This window comes from Clupea harengus, chromosome 4 (assembly GCF_900700415.2).
Source record: "Clupea harengus chromosome 4, Ch_v2.0.2, whole genome shotgun sequence".
Classification (NCBI taxonomy): domain Eukaryota; kingdom Metazoa; phylum Chordata; class Actinopteri; order Clupeiformes; family Clupeidae; genus Clupea; species Clupea harengus.
The window spans coordinates 6,163,203-6,183,427 of NC_045155.1; the positions used below are offsets into that span (position 1 = coordinate 6,163,203).

The 20,225-nt window shown below is 47.7% G+C and overlaps 2 protein-coding genes across 4 annotated transcripts; one reads left to right on the forward strand and one right to left on the reverse strand.

Annotated features, from left to right (window-relative positions):
* Nucleotides 1-1,635: 1,635 nt before the first annotated feature.
* On the reverse strand, nucleotides 1,636-6,924 carry spata2 (spermatogenesis associated 2). Of its 2 annotated transcripts, none has more exons than XM_012832151.3 (3): nucleotides 6,838-6,924; nucleotides 4,425-5,331; nucleotides 1,636-3,900 (listed from the first exon to the last, which is right to left on the reverse strand). In XM_012832151.3, the coding sequence occupies exons 2-3, from the start codon at nucleotides 4,812-4,814 to the stop codon at nucleotides 2,431-2,433; spliced, it is 1,860 nt and encodes a 619-aa protein (XP_012687605.2). In that variant the 5' UTR covers nucleotides 4,815-5,331; nucleotides 6,838-6,924; the 3' UTR covers nucleotides 1,636-2,430. The 2 variants fall into 2 exon arrangements, with proteins under 2 accessions (XP_012687605.2, XP_031421776.1); XM_031565916.2 differs by lacking the exon at nucleotides 6,838-6,924 and adding an exon at nucleotides 6,536-6,809.
* On the forward strand, nucleotides 6,907-11,168 carry rnf114 (ring finger protein 114). 2 transcript variants are annotated; one of them, XM_031565917.2, is made up of 7 exons: nucleotides 6,907-6,974; nucleotides 7,373-7,576; nucleotides 8,321-8,471; nucleotides 8,921-9,027; nucleotides 9,148-9,262; nucleotides 9,794-9,901; nucleotides 10,690-11,168. In XM_031565917.2, exons 1-7 carry the CDS (start codon nucleotides 6,937-6,939, stop codon nucleotides 10,753-10,755), a joined length of 789 nt encoding a protein of 262 aa, XP_031421777.1. In that variant the 5' UTR covers nucleotides 6,907-6,936; the 3' UTR covers nucleotides 10,756-11,168. The 2 variants fall into 2 exon arrangements, with proteins under 2 accessions (XP_031421777.1, XP_012687606.2); XM_012832152.3 differs by lacking the exon at nucleotides 6,907-6,974 and having other exon boundaries at nucleotides 7,198-7,576.
* The last annotated feature ends 9,057 nt before the right edge of the window (nucleotides 11,169-20,225 follow it).

Here is a 20,225-nt window from a genome sequence, read left to right on the forward strand (position 1 = left end):
GTCTCAGGAAGGTTGGAGGAGACCCGACGTGACAACCTCAGGAAAAGGGAGGCCTCTGGTGTCAGAGAGAGGGAACTGCAGAATTTAAATAATCTATTATTTGGCACGCAATCACACCGGACTTTTATCTAAAGTTACTGACTGGGAGTCAATTAGAGTCCGATCTGTTTGAAAAATGTTTGGCTAGTAAAAGTCAGATTAAAAAGACGCAAAACCCTCTTCGCCTTTAAGTACTGGGATCATCCTACTCACTTCGCCTAGCCCCCACAATCGATGGAACTGTTACACTTATGTGATTTGCCTCGATTTATACCTTTCGTACACCTCGAAAAGCTTACTCCATACAAAAATGGAGGAGAGGACAGATGGTGGACCCCTCTAAAGAAGCCTACAGCCTGACTGACATCTTCCCCTCCACTGTCATCTCACAATGCTCCTCTAAATGGGTTGGCACTGACCACTAAACCAGACATTCCCACATGACTGTTTCCCCGTGCCTTTCCCTTCAGCCGATACTGACTCAGACTCGAATCTGTGCCATTATGACTGCTTTAACTGTATCTCTCTCTCTCTCTCTCTACTTCTCTGCTCCCTGTTCTCTATATTCAAGTCTTTATACACCGACAGGCTAAGGGGGAGGAATGGAGAGGATTGAGCCCAAACAAAGGGCTTGTATTGTGCACAAGGAAGCAGCTCAGCTTCCTGGTTCTCCTCCGATGTGGGTTCCTGTCCATGGGTCAGTTCCTACATAACGCAAGCCCTACTGCTTGGTTTGTGTCTTTACTGCAAATAGTGTTACACAAGAACAAAATATTAAAAACTCACCAACATTAACAACTATGACTTGTCAACACAAATACAAAAAAAAATGAAAAAAAAATAACGACATCACAGATCAAACGCGCAACAGGGAGCTTGTGTCTTTGCAACAACATTAAGACAATTCCATTTTTTCACTTACTTCAAAAAGTAACTTCCTTCACCCTTGAGATCTAAGGACTTCATAATATTCTTTCTGAGAGGCATTGAAGGGCACTAGCTTCATCTTCCTCCACGACTCCCTGCTGTCTGTTAAAAACCTGCCGGACACGGGCGGGGGAAGTGCAACTTCAGCTCTGATGCATCCACACTGAAGATATGGATGGAGTGTGAGAGTAACACTTTTACACACACGCGCACACACACACACACACACGCACACACACACACACACACACACACACACACACACACACACACACACACACACACACACACACACACACACACACACACACACACACACACACACACACACACACACACACACAATATCAAAGAAAAAAATACTGCAACCTAGGGCACCCCACCTGGCTTCAATACTCCATAGCAGCCTGTGAACATCATACAGATGACTTGATTCTTTTTTTCTTCTTCTTCTTCTTCTTCTTCTTCTTTTTTTTTACAAGGGTAAACTTACAGACAGGCGTTGCTCATTGGTGGACTACACGGTTAAGTGGCTAACTATCATCTTTGATACAAACAAACCATCACTATCCTTCCCTCCACAACCCAACCCCCCCTCTCCACCCCCAACCCCCCCTCTCCACCCCCACACAGACCCTTCCACCCCCCCTCCTGCCACCACCCACCAACCCCAACCACCCGTCGCACATTAGGTCTATACAATAATGATTCAAAATATATACTATTGGATTCCAGTGTAATGTTTTTCTCTTTCCTATTTTATCCTCATTTGATCCAAAGTCTTCAAAAGATTCTTCCATACATCGTGAATATCCAGATGGGGGAAGAGAGTCTTCTGCAAACATCTATGTGGATAGAATGCTAACAGCTGGATGAGCGCTCTGCACGCTCGAGACTAAAGCCAGTCATGTCTTTTGTTATTATTGTTTTTTTTCCCCCTTTAGTTGCTTGTCTTAAGTAGGCCAAGATTCAGGTACGGGACAAACTACGAGATCACATGACCAAACGAGAGCTGATGGAGAGAGGCAAGGGGTCAGGAGGAAGTGTGTCATTTTAAAAATAAAAATAAAAAAAAAGGAGAAATGCCTTCAAGCCTGAATTTCTACAAGGCAGTGAGATGGGCGGGCATAAGGAGATGTGGGCTATAAGTGCATTCCTGGGTTGATATGAACAGAAGAGTAATCAAGAAAGAAAGAGAGAAAGAAAGAAAGAAAGAAAAGAAAAGAGAGAGAGAGTGAGAAATAGAAGCCCACATAGCAGCTGAGGTCCTGGTCTGGGAAATGACACGACTTCGGACCAGAACAAGGACGGAAACTGTTCGGTCACTGGAGCTATTAGAGGATGAAGAAACAGTCCAGAAGTTCAGGATTCTAGGCCCTGCATATATTTGTGTGTGTGTGTGTGTGTGTGTGTGTGTGTGTGTGTGTGTGAGTGACAGAAAAAGAGAGAGAAAGAGCGAGATGTCTACCGGTAGACCAGGTGGGATATGGTGCTGGACTTGTAGTTGAGCTGGTGGTTGGGCAGGAAGCTGTGGTGTGGTGTCTTGCGTGTGCACACGTCTCCAGCGTACAGGCCCATGCACGAGTCGCACGACACCTTGGAGCAGTTGACGCACGTGTGCGCCGCCCCGGGCTTGTTACAGAATCCGCAGCGCGAGCCGCCCGCGCTCAAACGCTCGCCGACGCTGACGCCGCTGGGGGCAGAAGTCGTCACCATACCGACAGGCTTGCTGGGGTACAGCTTGGTGCTCATCATAGGCTTGTCCAGCAGCTGCGAGTGCGAGTGGGACAGGGGATGCGGGTGGGGGTGGGGGTGCATGTGCGAGTGGGTGAGCATGTGGGGGTGTGTGTGCGCGTGCACGTTAGAGTGCGCGTTGGAGTAGACGGACAGCTTCTCCTTGGCGGGCAGGTAGCCGTCGAGCGTGCGCAAGGGGGCCGCCACCTTGGGGTAGTCCTGGTAGCCGCAGCACGCCGTGGGCTCGCAAGCCAGGCACGACGAGCAGAGCACCGTGTCGCAGCGCTGGCACGAGCTCAGCACTGAGCAGCCCAGACCGCAGCCCTGGCACTTGGCCCCACCGTGGGCCTTCAGCAGCCAGCCGTCCCGTGGCTCTCTGCTGGGGGGGCGCGAGGATGAGGAGGTGGAGGAGGAGGGTGTCTGCCGCCCCCCACCCAGGCCCAGGCCGCCGCCCCGCTCTGTGTACAGGTCCACCTCGTCCAGCGAGGACAGGTGGTAGGAGTAGGGGTCGGAGGGCGGTGGGGGTGACTGGATGGGGAAGAAGTCGGCTGCGGAGGCAACGGCGGCCGCGACGGAGCAAGAGGGGCTGTAAGATGGAGTGGAAGCCAGGGAGAAGAGCGGTGCGATGGGGCGGAGGATTTCATCGCGTGCTTCTTCCTCATCAGTGTCCACAAACAGCGGCTCCTTGCGAAGGCTGAGCGAGGTGCGCAGCACTGGTTTGCTGGCCGAGTGCCAGTGACCCGCGCTGTCCGTCACGTCTACCGACTTGGACGGCCGCCCGGACCTCCGCAGCTGGTGGTGATGGTGGTGGTGGTGAGGAGTGGCGGCGCGCTCCATGTCGGCCGGCCGCAGCGAGAGCCGGGCCATGTCGATGGCTGTGAGGGAATCCCGGCGCCTCAGTGCCTCCGCGCAGCCGGCCGCGTCCTCCCTGCTCGCCCTCCGCAGCTCCAGGGCCTCCAGCTCCGAGGCGGCCCCCCGGGCCAGGGCCACCACCTCCCCCAGGAGTCGGCACTCGGCCTGGGCCAGCAGCAGCTCGAAGGCCAGCTGCCGGAGTTGGGGGGCGCCGCCCGGTGGGGCCTCTCGGGCCAGGTACTGCGTGTCCTGCTCGCTGCGCGTGTAGCCCATGGAGCGCAGCAGCGAGCGCAGGTCCAACTCACACACGGCCGACTGCAGCTGGTACACGTATGGCCCTGTGAATGTCTGCCGGGCAAAGGTCACACCATATCATATGACACACACACACACACACACACACACACACACACACACACACACACACACACACACACACACACACACACACACACACACACACACACACACACACACACACACACACACACACACACTGAGGGTCAGAACATGCAGATAAGTCCCAGATAGATACTTTTCCTGCTCACATTTGAGTAAGAACCACTAGAATGTAAAACAACAAAGCCCTTTCACAGTACGCAACTCATACTCAGACTAAAGATAATTTATTTTACCAATACGATTCTAAAATACCTTCATTTCCTCCCATCTAATATTTCCGCATTATTAATTCAATTGAATGATTATATTAGATTGTGCTTTGTCAGAGTTAACACTTAAAACGTGTTTCATCAGCTACTTCAATTACTGATCAAATAAAAAACGGCCACAAAGAAAGAAATATTATTTCCTTCTCTGAACTCCTACTCCTACTCCTTTCATTCTCTGTCCCTGCGGTGTGATGCTCTCACCTTGATGCAACGAAACTCCTTCTTCCAAGGGAAGAGCAGCAGGTTGGTGCAGACCGTCTCCAGCGTGGCGAACGCCGCCTCCAGAGCCCTCAGGCTGGAGCCCTGGGCCGAGCGCAGCGCGTTCTCCGCCACCTCGTAGAACCGCAGCAGGCGGAAGCGCTGGGCTGGCTCGGGCTGATACGCCCCCAGCAGGGCTGTTGCCGTGGAGATGAGCGCCTCCTCGCTGCTGGTGTGCAGCGTTGTTGTTGCTGTGGCTGCCTGACGGTCGCACTTGGCGCCCCCCGCACCGCTCCCGTTGCTGCTGCCGATGCCACCCTCGCCCTCCTCCAGCCTCCTCTCCAGCGACACCACATACCTCCTAAACAGGTCCTCGCGCAGCTTGGCATCCATGGGTGGCGGTGGGCTGCGTAGCCTGTGCCTCTCCCTCTCTCATCCCCCTCTCCCTGGGAAAGCCTCTCAGGCACCCCAGGCCATGTTGGGGGACCCCCCTGCACTGGAAGACGAAAGTAATGGGGGACGTGGGTGTCCAAGAGATGGTGGTGAGGGAGTGAGGCTGGGTCTGTCTCAGCAGTGCAGCAGCAGCATCCTCGTTAACACACGCAGATTATGAAAAGGCGACTCTCTGGCCCTGGCAGCCGCCACGGGGGGTGGGCAGGGGGGTTCTTTTTTTATTTTATTTTGGGAAGCCAAAGTGTGTGCCCGCGGTCTATTCCTCTGCCGTCGGATTTGTCAGGGCACCGTTTCAAACTGAAAACTTCCACAGGGCAGGCTGGCGAGAACTGAACCGGGGGAGCGAAACCCGGGCCCTCCGTTCACTCTTCAGGGTCAGTCACAAAGCTCAAGTTCAAGGTCAACAGGGGCACGCCAGGGGATGGTTGCACAGACGGAGGACAGCAACTCTGGAGCTCTGACAACAACAACACAACAAGAAAAACAAACAAACAAAATCTGAATGTTAGCCACTCACTGGATTGTTCAGGAATATGCACACACACACACACACGCTACATTTCTGTCACTGGAGCTCGGTTCTACATTAAAGCCACCCAGTGAAGTGATTAGATTCCTGTACACACTTTGTCAGCCACGGAGAGCATGCATACGGTGTCATGAGACACAACCACACACAGTCGAAATAGCCTCCTACAACTCAAAATGATCTGCATCACCTTAGTGATCATGCCCTCTCCTTTATCTGTGTGGGTGTGTGTGTGTGTGTGTGTGTTTTACAGGAGTTCAGATAGTGAAGGATGGAGAAACGCACCCACATCATCACTGGTAGTGTACATGCCGTGCGTGGGATGTGTGCATGCATCCCTCTCCTCCCACCTCACAGTATTCCATCAAACCATTAAGTAACCGTTCACGACAGCTGCACCTGCTAGCCGCCGCCGCCGCCGTCGTCGTCGTGAAGTGATGACACAACGGCACACTGCATTATAGTGCACCCTCCACCATCATGGCCTCGCGCGTAAATTCATCACCCTACATCACTGGGCCAATGCTACTCAACGTTCATATAGAAGCGATGTGAGCAGTGTGCTTCGAACTGCGTCTGAGGCTGCCACATCAAGTATGTGACTGACCGAGCACCCTGCTTCGCCAACTCGCCGTTGTTTGACATTTGCGGGTGCGTCAATGTTGTAGAGGGTATGTAACAGTTAGGTTGAAGCTCGTTAGCCAGCAGGCTAGCTCGATCTGAATGCAACCGGTTTTTTTCTGCACACACGCCCTTCCCTCTCTCCGCCGCCGTTCACGGCTGATGCTTTCATCCTCGTAAAGACGCAAAGGGGGGATGTTGCTAGCTAGCTGACGTTCGACGACCAAATCACTGCAGCCAAAATGGATGCAGTGAAACCGTGAGAGGGAGACAACAAAATAATCAATCTATATTAAATGAATTTGCCCCTGTGATGTTTGTGTCGCAGGTATAAATTTGACTAAAACACCCCAACGACAAAGCTAACTGGCTAACTGGATATGTGGTATGGAGAATGTAAGAGAACCGCGCGTACGCACTTGTACTAGGGAGGTTCCAGTGTATCAGTGAATGTAGAGCTAGTTTTCCAGCTAGGTGTTGGTATCACATCAGACCAATAAACTATACTGACCAAAGCTGTTCAGTGCCCCAGCACAAGTGACGATAAAGCTAACCAGGTAGTTAGCTGTCGTTAGCCATGTTACATCCTCGAGTCAGCCACGGCCCCCAAGCACAGAGACGCCCAATGCAGGCTAGCACGCTAGCCTATCACTTTAAATCGACGAAGAAGCTCAACGCTGTTGATAAAACCATTAAGACACCCTCAAGACACACACAATGCAGTCCACTCCATTACACACTGCTAATACTACAATCATTTCCCACCAAACCATACTGACAGTAATGAGACGCCAGTAACATTTAACACCTTACCTTGGCGTTCTACTGGAAATCCCCATCGCTGTAATGCGCATGCGTGCCTTTCGGACAGTTCATCAGTACCAACTGGCACGTGCACTTAGGGCAATAGGAATGCAGATGTACAGATTGCTCTCTGCGGAGGCCAAAGGGTATGTCAACACATGCAAAAAGAACAACTTGCATGAATGTTAGAGTGGACACTTACACTCTTTCTCAGAGAAAATTTTGAATCGCAGAGGGTCTTAAAATTATTTATATGAACTACTGTCTCTATAAAACCTAAATCCATAAGATATTGCTAAATAAATCCATCTAAGGAAGTAATTATTATATTTGTACGAGTAATGTATTTTTATGGTTAAGTTAAGCCATTGCATCTCAGTGTTCATGTATTCTGTTTGTTTAGCATCCCATGAACTTATGAAAAAAGTTATCGTAGACATCATATGAACTATGTACTCTATCGGAACAATATTTTCTATTTAATCTATACTGCTTATTTTAAGACTATATATTTTGCAGTTTTCTTCGCTCCTCCTCTTGTTAGATTCCATTGTGACGTTGAACTCTCGGGGATTGGAGTTCAGAGCGGAAGACAACACAGAGAAGAAGAAATGGCGATGCTAGGAAGCCTTGGTGCTGCGCAGCAAAAAACAAATACACTCGCTGGAGACAGAGATTTAACGGAATTTGTGTGCCCGGTTTGTCTCGAAATCTTCGACAGTCCTGTTATCACACAGTGCGGCCATACGTGAGTATTAACGTTTCTACAAGCGACAATGCTAGTTCTGTCGATGCGAGAAAACCAGCTGGTCTCGAAATTTTGCCGAGTTCTTCTTTGTGCGCTGACACTCCGCTAGTAGTTATAAATACAATACACAGCGCTATGGTTTGTTTAACGATGCAAATGTTGGTGTTTTATCTAATCATATATTTTGGAACATGCAATTTTGTGAGTTTGCTGGGAGATCTTACGGGTTTTACTTTCAGTTTTGTTTACATCGTGGCACGGCCGTGCCAAGGGCTTCTGGGAAATGTTGTCCTATATTGCCTTACTGTACTCAGTACTCTTGCTGAGCAACCGTCAAAGTACCACAAGTCCCATGGTCCATTTTCAGATCTTGTGTCAGGAAGTGTTGCGACGTTCTTATCTTCAGCATTTGCAATAGGATATCACAGTCGAGGACATGGCGTGCCTTTGGATAGTTTAAAGCGATCTTGCACCCTGTCAGTTATTGTTCTTTAGAGACGAACAGTAACCTCGATTTACTCTACAATGCGTTTATTCACTTTTGCATTGTAGAGGGATTTTAGTTGCTTTGTCAAACATGCCACTCACCTGCCACATACAGAACATAATATAGTTCACTTCTTACTATCTTTAAGTACATAACAGTCATTTACAAACCCTAGATTTATCATTCTGTCTGTCTTCCTCTTTCATGATATTTAGAGATGTCCTAAAAATGTTAGCTATGTCCTCTGTCACACTCAGGTTTTGCCAGAGCTGTCTGCAGGAGTGTCTCCGACCTCAGAAGCCTGTCTGTGCCGTGTGCCGATCAGGGCTGGAGAAATGGACCAGAGCCAGTGATCTAGATGCAATTATCCATACGTCAGTTGGCGCATGCAAGGGTTGTGGCATAGAGGTGGATAGTAGTTTATTTGTTTCAGTACTTGACTAAAAGGTTGTGACATTTGTATTGCATCTGATTATTTAGCAGATCTCATCTACAAGTCACAGTTAAACAGACACATACATGCATACATTGTCCCCTAGATATGCTCAAGCATATAACCTCTGGCCTGAGACAGCATAAGGGCTCCTTATTCAGTTAAGTTTTGGTTGATGAAAATATAATGGATGGCCTTTTGTACTCATTCGTACCCAGAAAATCTGTAGTTGGACTTGTGATCACAGTTGGCCTTCTAGTGAAGTTCTAACATTTGCACTGATTAGAAATTGTACTTGTAGCTTGTGAATATAGGGTAACAATGCAGACAGCTATTTGATATCAGTCATTCATGTTGTAATTTTGGTGTATATCTATAAAATATACTTTTTTTGTTTGTTTGTTTGTGTGTGTGTGTGTGTCAGGTACCACTGTCCCAGATGCGAAGCCATACTTCCACTTGTTCCAAATACCAGGAGTACATTGAGGAGGGAGTGAGGAGTTCTGCCCAAACCCAGCCTGTCGTAATAAGGCAAGCCACATCCGGGTTGTCTCTCTTCTTCCCACTATAGCATAGTGTCTCAGTGTGGTTATATTACAACAGGGATGATTAACATAGCCATAATTATTTCTCCTTTGGGTCTTGGTACAGCCCTGTTCCAAACCGCTACACTTTTGCCTGCCCTTACTGCAACTCCCCTAACCTGGACCAGGATGGCCTTGTGGAGCACTGCACATCCCATCATGCCAGAGACCCAGGCCAAGTGGTGAGGGCCCATTCATCTCCTTTCTGTGCAGTTTTCTGGAGGATGGAAAAATGAGACAGATTTGAACACTGTCATTTAGAAGCTTTGCCATGCAGTAATGGGACTTGATAGCACAGTGTTGAAATTGGCCTGAAAAATAATGCCCTTACCCCTGCCAACAGTGTCAAAGACTCCAGACCCTTGGGAATGCAATTCAGTGCATCAGCACCGTTTCTCTCCCTCTCTATCTTTTTCTTTATTTGTCTCTCTCTCTTCGTCTCATTATTTATCTATCTATCCATTTGTCCTTCTGTTTCTGACAATTTGTATCCACATGTAAGTAGGCCTATTGCTCCTGTTTGGTAGGTGTATGTCTGTACTTGTCAGTGTGCTGTGAAAGGGGCTGAAGCTGTTGACATGGTGTCAGGTTGTATAAGTTTTGCCCCCCTTAGTGACTAATTAGAGTGACTGCTGCCATATTATCTTCTTCCACCTTTCTCTCTTTTCCTTTTTCTCTTGTCTTTTCGCTCAATCTCTCTTGTGTCTGTGCAGGTGTGTCCTATCTGTGCCTCTATGCCCTGGGGAGACCCCAACTACAGAAGTGCAGACTTCCTGCAGCATTTGAAGATCAGGCACACCTTCTCCTATGACACCTTTGTGGTGAGTGTCTCCACTCGCCACCCGGTCTCGCTCTTGTTCTTGCCATAGTGGTGGACACTTGTATTTAACGCCTCCTCAGAATGTTGCAGAAAGTTCCATTGATTTGATTGGGCCACCCCAAAGTCTGGAGGTCTGATATTTTTTTTTATATTGACCGCTGCAATAAATGAATGACCGCTGCCATTTGCAACGGGTGTTGTGCTCATCTTTCATATCATTCTGCAAGTAGTCAGTTTACTTCATGTAACGGAAATTAACTTGAAGTCAGGAAGTAATAGGTTGTTACGCAAGTTTTTTTTGCATGAAGAACAATTTTTTTCTTCTTCACGAAATGGCAACAACATCATTCAAAAGAGATATTTTGGAAGGATGCCTTTTTTATTTTGCCAAGTAACCTTATAATAAGCAGGATAATGTATAGTCTGCCGGTCAGCATCGGAAAATAAATCCCTTCAGGACGAAAAGTCCCATCCGGATATATTTTCCTACACTGACCAACGGACTATTACATTACCCCTTACTTATGTAATTTCCTACATGTTGTATTGGCAGCATTCTGTAATTGATATCATAGCGCAGTATGCACTTGACCATGTGGCTTGGTTGTACACGTGAAATAGCCTCCTCATCAATACATCCTCATTCTTTCTTCTCTCCTTTCTGTCTCTCTCTCTCTCTTTCTGTCTCTTTCTCCCTTTCACTCTCTTACTCTCTTGCTCTCTCATCATTCTCTATCTCTACCTTACTCTATACCTCCACCTCTCCCTCCATCCTCTTGTCCTCCACAGGACTACTCTACAGATGAAAGTGCAATGATCCAGGAGGCTCTACAGCGGTCCTTGATGGACCATTGAGGTGCTCTGTGTGTGAAGGGCGAAGGGGATGGAGGAGCAGGAGAGATTGCTGTGGTACCTTATGTCAGACATAACCAAGCGTGTGCCTATCCCAGCCATGACTATCCAAAACACTGCACCATCGACTCGTCCATTTAACAGAAAACGTGGTCCTGAAACTTTACCTAAAACACCCTCGCTGAGTACTATACACGGATTGATTCTTGTAAATCGAGTGAAATTAAGTATTTTGGTCTAGGTTAGAGAGTTTAATTAAAGACTAATTGTAGTTTAAAAGCCACTGGTAGGAATACCTAAAGAGAAAAAGTCAGTGGGTTCTGTTAAATGAAAACATGTCTGTTCTGCCGTATGTATCGCAGTGATGTCTGAGCTTCCAAAGTGATGTGTTAATAAATAATATCCTAAAGACTTGACCTACGTATAAAGCTAATATAATGATAGGGACAGGAGGATAAGTAATGATGCAAAGCACATTTATTTACGCTTTACCATAATCTCTGGTGTTGTGCTAGTGTGCTCACTAGGTGGCAGTCTTTAGTAAGCAGTTGCTGCTAATGGTACATTGAACTCTATCAAATGTAGACAATTCACAAGCAGAGCAAGAGAAGACCCTATTTAAAATCTCTGTGTCATCTTTCTTTCTCTGTCTCTCTCGGTCTCTCTCTCTCTCTCTCTCTCTCTCTCTCTCTCTCTCTCTCTCTCTCTCTCGCTCTATCTCTGTGTGTGTGTGTGTGTGTGTGTGTGTGTGAGCGCGTTCGCATTGAGGGGTTGGGAAGGCATCTGTCTCTGGCAAGTGGAAACCTGCTTGTCTTCCTCTCTGTCCCTAGGCAGGCATAGCTTTACCCTCATTTTAGTCTTCTTCTGCATGTGGATGGATGCCTTTCTCCTCTCTCTCGCTCTGTGTGTGTGATTGTGTGTGTGTGTGTGTGTGTGTGTGTGTGTGTGTGTTTTCTTGAGAAGAGAATCTAGCCTACACAGTTAAAAAAAAAATAACCTTGTTAGGCTTGTCTGGTGCACTTTCTTGAAGTAAATGTGTTAGAGCATTAAATCTGGAATGTTAGTATCTGTTGAAACAGAAGTGGTAAAAAAAAAAAAAAAGAAACGGGAATGTCATGGTTTACTGCAAATATGTACTTTCATGGAGAAAAAAAACATGAAGCACTACTGTAAGAGTATCCGCTGGCCTGCAGATGGCAGTGGTGCTCCAGTAGCAACCTAATCCTTCATCCAGTCAACAATATCGTACCTACCCAGATCACTCCGCACCACAAAGGCCGGTGCACAGTTTGACCCTTCTCACGTGTTCTCGTGTCTCTCGTTCAGCTGGCTAACGGCCAGTGGTGGTGCCCAGAGTGGCATGGCATCATGCGCCATCATGCCAGGGTTTGTCACCCAGTTCCACATCGCCAGACTAGAAAATTCCTCACTAGCTCACTTTGCTCCGTACTGTTGGATTTGTAACATGATAAAATGAACATGACAAAATGGATAACTGGTGTAACCAATTCATTTATTACATATTCAGAAATGTTGTTGTGTGGATTTTACTTAGGAGGATATGGTTGTAATAATGTTTCCTTTTTTGTGTGTGTGTGTGTGTGTATGTGTGTTTTTATTTTCACTTTTGTTTCGAAAGAGTATAATAACTTAACTCTTTCTATCTATCGCTCTCTCGTTGAAGGATTGACTAAATCACTGCCCTTTGTCAATGACATGTGGAGTGTTCTGGCTTAAGCCCCCATACGTGTCCGCCCTTCTGACAATCTCACCTGAGCGATCAGCTGAAGATGTGACTCCTCTATGCGTTTGTGATACGCTCATATCTGTACTCAGATCAGGTTGGTGCCTGTTGTGTACCGGGTCAGATCATTTTCAATTAAAAGCCTTTTTATGTCCGAACACATGCTCCGTCTGTTTTCTTCATATCCAGCCTCGAGTGACGAGACAGCATGGCTGTTTCATTAACACGCCACTTCATCATTCCTTCGGAATAATAATATATAGCGTAAATTACATATGCATATGTTATTTCTCTCCTGCTCGCTCTTTTCTCTCTCTCTCTTTCGCTACCTCTGTTTCCCATTTACAGACCTTCTCCCCTTCCTCCTCCTCCTCCTTGTCCTCCTCGCCTGTGTCAGCTCTGATGTCTGAGGGTGCTAAATCCTGATAAATTAAAGCTCTTTAATTATTTAAACACTGGACCCTGAAATCAGCACCAGTGATTTATACCTGTGTGTGTGAGACACGCCAGGGTAGAACCAACACAGAGTGTGTTCTGATGGATGATGGAGAAGGGCCGAGGGGGCGCGGGAGAGAGGGAGGGAGTGTGTGTGTGTGTGTGTGTGTGAGATCTTACAATGAACAGCATTCGCTCACCCCACAAACACTTAAGTCAGCGGGAACTCTGTTCTAGTGGTTCCTCTTTGCTTGACCTCTCACAGCACATGCCTCTATGTATTTATGTGTGTGTGTGTGTGTCTGTGAGAGATGTTAGTTTATATTTGTGTAAGTGTGTGTGAGAGGTAGAGGGAGATCTTAGTTTAGGTTTGTGTAAATGAGTGTGTGTGGGTGAGAGAGAGAGAGAGAGAGAGAGGTAGATCTTAGTTTAGGTTTGTGTGTGAGGGAGAGGGAGAGGTAGATCTTAGTTTAGGTTTGTGTAAGTGTGTGTTGCATCCCCATTCAGCTGCCCTCTTCACACCATCTCAGGAGGCTTGCTTGCCTGCATCTCATCCTGCGTGGAGCATGTCGTATGGAATGGTGCACAGATGCCATTGTATTTTTTTTTTGTTTGTTTCTCTCTCCTCTCTGGTTATTATAAATCTCCTTTGTGAGACAGTTTAATATGTCTGCAGGGAGGGCTGGCCTGAGGTCACTGAGGCATTCTGGGGTTTGGATGCCGTCACACATGGACTCCAGTCCACACGCCTGTCAAGAGGAGGCCCTCTGATGAGCTGCAAAAGCATTGGCATACATGCCTTGAGTCAGTCACAGGCAGTAATTTAGCCGTCACTGGACTCCCTGGAGCTGCGCTCTGTCAGAGGATGTAACCACACTTTAACTTTTTTTTTTAAATTTTTTTTTAATGTTTTTCAAAGAAAATCCCTGGCCTTTGTGCGAGTATGTGTGCATGTGTGAAAGAGCAATGCAACAAGCAGGCGAGTTGTTGAATGCATGTGTGTGTGTGTGTGTGTGTGTGTGGGAGAGAGGAAACACCCGGCAGCAGGTTTCAGGCACTGGTGTTATTTACCCTCTCCACTGGGAGATGAGAAACTTTTGTTCTCTTTTTTTTTTACGTTTTCATGTCTGTAATTAGCTAAGCAAAATGCAGCAGGTCTCTTGGCTTGTAGAATCTCTCCAAACTACTTTTTTTTTTTACCCTTTCTTGTTTCCTGAATGATTTGCTTCTCGCTTCTGGCAGATGGAGAAGTTTGTCTAACAAGATACTTCAGTGCTTCTAGGCAGGAAGGAAGTGGTCCCGCAGAACATCGGAGCCCTCTCTCTCTCTCTCTCTCTGTCTGTCTCTCCCTTTCTCCCTTTTTCTCTTTGTTTGGTGGCAAATCATGAAAGGGAGGAGGGTGGCTGAGTTGGGGGGAGAGAGAGAGAGAGAGAGAGAGAGAGAGAGAGATAAAGGGAGAGAGAGGGAGAGGAAAAAAGGAAAATCGGAAAAGGAAAAGTGAACACATTGAATAAAATTTTCATAAAGTTCAGCGTGTCGTTTCTTTGATGAGAGAAATTAGAAAGTGTGTTAAGTCTCGAGGCTGTGTAGAGGCAGCAATTACCGTTACATACCCTCCCCCTACACCCCCCCCCCCCCTCCCTCGTCCACCCCACCCACCCCGGGAAAGCCTACACCGGGGGAAGAATGAGAGGGTAACAGGGCATTGATATGTTCAAAAGTGTGTCGTACAGAGCTTCACTTCCATTTACACTCCCTCTTTCCTCTTCCCTTTGTTTGCCCTCTTTAATTCCCATACACTTCTGTGATGGAACTCTACCTGTTGGGGGAGAAGACAGACGTAGGCACCTGCCCCCCTTCACCACAACCTCCCCCACCACCACCACCCATTACCCACCCTAATGCATCGACATTTGCTCTACATTGTCGGGAATGTGTGCACCTACGTCCTGAAGCTGACAGGTTACTCCATGCATAATAGATTGGGTGTCATTCTCGGTATTTCATGCTTATCTAGGATTGTAGCTGACTTGCTCGAGTGGAGGATGTTCCGCCGGATCAAAAATTAATTTTACATCTGTAATTTCTCTGCCTCAGTCCACATGTATCGCCTATCCATATTTCTCAATGGTTCATAGTGTGCGCAGACTTCACCACAAACAGAGAAAAGGACAAAAAAAAGAAGACAAATAGAGATAAAAACCAGCATTTTGTTAAATACAAATTATTCTATTAAATAAAAATGAATCATCATTTCGATGGGCATCGGCGCAGTCAAAGGCATGTAAAGACTTAGTGAAAGATCACAGAATGGCTACTAGCTGCAAAAGAAGTGGAACATGAGTGTCAGCCTGAGATCCTTGTTCGGGTGAGGCAGCGCTTTCAGCTAATGGCGCTGGCATGTTGCACCCCCGTGACTGCGGTCTAGTAGGTGTGTGTGATGTGGCCTCTATCCTGTGAGACTTTCCAGTCTTTCATGCATCAGATCAGCTCAGCGCTCTCGCTCACTTGGGCCCGTTTAGAAGGGATGTTTACTGGCGTGGTTTTTATCCATGTGGGTTTCACACACACACACACACACACACACACACACACACACACACACACACACACACACACCGGCATGCTCAAGGCATTGTGGGGCATGTTTACTGTATGTACCCCAGTGCCTGGAAAGTCAGGTCTCCTCTCCTCTTTCAGGTTTTGCTGAGCCAGGTAGCCCTGATTTTTTTTGGGGGGGGGGGGGTATTGCATGGATAGTTTGTGCAAAAAAAAATATGAAAAAATAGAAAGAAATTCCTCAAAGTCAGGAGAAACAGGAAGCTTGCGCCGGGAATCCTACCGCCCGGCCCCACGCGCACGGCAGGTTAACGCCTTCAAATGTTTGAACAGAAAGATGGCCATCGGGCTTCCCCGACTTCAAGCCTGACTGTACGGCTGTGCGGCTTCCCTCTGCTTCCGCTCCAGACCTCTCCTCTCCTCTCCTCTCCTCTCCTCTCCTCTCCTCTCCTCTCCTCCCCTCTCCTCCCCTCTCCTCCCCTCTTCCCTTCCCTTACTCAGCCCCTGAAAGCGATACGGGCGCAACTTTGATTTAATAATGCCTCAAACCAACCTGGCACTGAATCAACTGCTCTCATCGTGCCAACACTACCTTTTTTCTTCTTCTTCTCTCATGCACCTAGTGGGCTTGTTAACCCCCCGACCCCCCCGCACTCCGCACACACACACACACACACACACACACACACACACATACACACAGTTTGATATTGTGATTGTTTTGCACAACCTAGGTGATGAGGAGGAGAGAGGCTTTAGCCTGGCCTGCCTAACCAACACTAATGTTTTGCATTGCTCCTCATAACGTATTTCATCAGACACAAAATAGCCTAAAAAACAAAGTTAAATAGCATCACAGCCCAATCCCATTCTTCAGAAAACCTGTGCTGTATCAGAGCACATTTGTGCAGCAGACAAAAGAGGAGAGAGAGTTGCCAGATCAGCCCCAAGGCTCACTGGGTTAGAGGGTTAGAGTTACTGAGTCAAAGATCTGAGTTTTATCGCCTGGCCTTTGGGACCATCCGATCCCCTCGACGGAGGCATTTTGTTCGGTGTGAAGTGGGGACATGGCACAGGCGTTGTCACCGTTTGGGGTTGGGGTCGGGGGGGGGGGTGAAGTTATGTGGCGCAGTGCAGCGGAAGGACGGCGTTGTCAGATGGCCACAGCGGTCTGGAGTTGTCATGTTCATGTCTTCAGGGAGACAAGTGCCAGGGACCCAGTGGTTTTTGTGGCATTGGGGGGGTTGAGGGGGGGTGGGTTGCTTGGGTAAGGGGGTTTCACTGCCAGGAAAAGGAAATAGCGGGGGGATGTTTTGGAGGGGGAGGGGTGGAGCGGATGGGTTGGGGGATGTTGGAAGAGTCAGACAGTAAGATGAGCTCACGGTGCCCTCAGTAACCCCCAGTGAGGTTTCTGGTGTCTTGAGGACATATCTTCCGTCTTTGGTGATGGCTGGCGGCTCGCCGCGTCCATTCTAACAGCCAGTGTCTCCGTTTTGGTGAAGTAAACGCGTAAGGGTTGCCTGGTAATGCTCCAAACGACATTGTTGTGATGTAATGTGGTTTTTAACAAAAAAAAGGACATTTGAAACAAAAACTAGTGACAGTCGAGCAACTGCTAATGAACCGAGCTTAAGAATGAAGAGCAATCTCGGTTTTGTTACTTATCAATCATGATTTGCTCTGGTTTTGTCCGAACCTAACACTCGTGTAATTAAACTAGGAATTTGTTTTCCCCATTAGCTGTCTGCTTGTGCTGTGCTATACTTCACCTGCAAAAACTTTGGAAAAAGGCAACTAACAAATAAATAAATATAAATCTGACAATGACAAATGCTTTAGGATGTCATAATGTTATGTAAGCCTGAAAAATAGTCATTTGCGTTACATTCTTTTTCTATTTCAAGCAATCCGGTGAAAGTGGTGGACCTAACTGACAACATAAGACTCCTGGTTTGACAGTTCCTAAAGTTGTGTGGGGCTTTAAAACCTTGGAAAGTGTTCAGAATCACTTGTGCTGCAGAATCTTTCCTCCTCGAAGTAAAAATGAATATGAAACACATTGGCACAAGGCTGGGAGGAATCGCTAATCACGACTTCATTAACAGATTTATTTATTTATCGGGGATATGCTCAACCCCTCACCTCTTAACTAATATTTGAAAGTTAGGCCCTCTGAGGTGTACAAGTGCGCTCAGCATATATGTGTGTGTTTGCGTGTGTGTTTGTGTGTATGTCAGCATGTTTGTGTGTGTGTGTGTGTTGGCAGGGATGTCCCAGGAGTGAGGTAGTTGCATGTGTGCGTAGTTGCCCATGAAACACTGGGGGGGGGGGGGGGTTGTGGGGCGGGGAGGGGAGCTGCCGCAGTGGAATACCAGGCTAAGCGTGGGGAGGGAGAAGCTAAATTCTGTTCCCGGCTCCCTACCCCTCCAGAATAGGCACGGAGGGGAGCGTTTGAACAGAAGTCGGAGCAGCGAGGCCCCGGGCTGTTATTCCCCCATTAATTTTTCCATTTGAAATCAAGGCTCTCTGGGAGAGAGAGAGGAAGGGGTGCTGGGGAGCGAGCGATCGGGGAGGTAAGATGGAGGTTTGGGGGGGGGTCTGAGGTTTGTGGTGTGTGTGTGAGGGGGGGGGGGGGTTGGATTGGGGCTCTCTTGCAAAGGGAGACTGCAGATGCTTTAATGTCCAACAGGGGAGGCAATTTCACTTCCAAAACAGCCTCAGTCTACCCCCCCCCCCCCCCCCTTGTCCCATACCTGCCTGGGGGGCAACTCTACCTCCATCAGATCTCTGTTTGGAGCAGACATTCCCTCACCCCCTACGGGTACCCCCCAGACACACACACACACACACAAAGACTGTGCCGCTGGAAGTGTTCCTCTTAATTAGGAACTATCACTGTTCCAGAACATCTCTTTTAAGAAAATATTTGTCCGTGTCTCTCCTGTCTGTGATTACTGTCTAACAGGTGCACAGAGACAAGGCAGTCTGAGCACGCAGTAGGCAGAAGGCCCACAAGGCCAAGACTGTCTGCGGTGTCTCTGAAGGTTGATCTGTACAGTAACATTGGTTTTCCTCTCTGTGCTGTCGGAGTCATGATGTCATGGTTGCAACATCTGTGTATCTTGCCTCGCTGTGTTTCACTTTGACAGACGATGAGCGGTTCAAGGCAAGACTCTGGAGAGTGCAGCCTCCCTCTGGCGTTTTCTCTGCCACTTTCTCCTCTCCTCTCCTCTCCTCTCCTCTCCTCTCCTCTCCTCTCCTCCTGTGTTGGTCCAAGCTCAGCGCCCCGGGCAGGAAGTTGCTTACAAAGCGTCAGGAACACACACCGCAATAAGTAACCGGACCCTTCACATCTCTATTTCTCTCTCCCTCTCTCTCTCTGTCTCGACCCACCCCCCTTTCCATTCCTTCTTTCTTCCATTCCTTCCTCCACACACACACATACACACACACACACACACACACACACACACACACACACACACACATACACACACACACTTACACACATACCCAAACACAGACATACACACACACGGTCATCCTCTCTCCTCTTCTCTTAACATCCCTTTTTCACTGCAGCTCCAATCACCGGCTTCCTCTCGCTTTCTTTATTCTTTGTGGAAAAAGCGCCACAGTTAGCTGATCTGTCAATCACCCCGTGTCGGCTTGTCTGCGAGCGGCCATACACCTCCACAGGCTCACGGCTCAATTATTAACAGGCAGGTACTGAGGCAAAATGCTGACGGGACGCAAGCCCCCCCCCCCCATTGCAACCCCCCCCCCCAGCACCTTCCTGCCGCCCCTCTGTATGTGACAGCTCATTTGAAAGACAATGGTCGTTTCTCTCCACCCCCACCCCCCCAGCTCCCCTCACTTAACTTGTCAAGGCAGTCAAAGCACCTTCGCTGCTCGCCTAAGACGGAAAACGCCCCGCCATGACGTCAATTACGGAGCCATTACCGCGGATGGGATATCAGGATCACCGCCACACCGCACCGCTGTCCCGTGCCGCGCGGGGGGGGACAAGATATAATGACATCGCTCTTGTCCTGCTCTCTCTCTCAGATAGAGAGGACCCACTAGACTCATCTCACCTGTTTCTCCTCAGAGTCTGTCAGGGATTAAGAATGAAAGAGACACTGCCCAGTGTTTGTTTCTGATTCTTTTTTTAATTGTATTATTATTATTATTATTATTATTCATTAATATTATTGCTTGCCTTTATTAATATTATATTACATTATATATTATGGTATATTGTATTTTATATTACACCCATGACAATGCCTCATTATATGACCATTGGTCACATATTTCCTGACCAAGTATAAGTGACATTGAAGGCTGGCGGTGAAATTGAGTTGTCTTTAGAATCATTCGCTCAGCACAGCACCTTATTAGTTAAATCAAATCCCATTTAAATGGGCGAGGCTGTGGGATTTAGACTTGGAAACGTAATATTCCCCTATAGTAATTGAGATTCATAAATATGCCAGCTCGCTGAGTGATGCCATTGGCAGTGTGTGCTTAACAGTTGGAATTTGATCATTTGAATATTCCAAAGGCCCAATTCCCCAGCGGAGCAGCTGTCTCCATATGTGTTTTTAGAAAGAAAGAAAGGAAAAACCCGGCGCTGAATGAGGCGTGAGGAGTGAGGAGTGGCCCAAATAGACGTGTAAGATCAGCAGATTCCCTGGAGGCTTTTGCTGATAAATAGTCAAACAAGACCCAA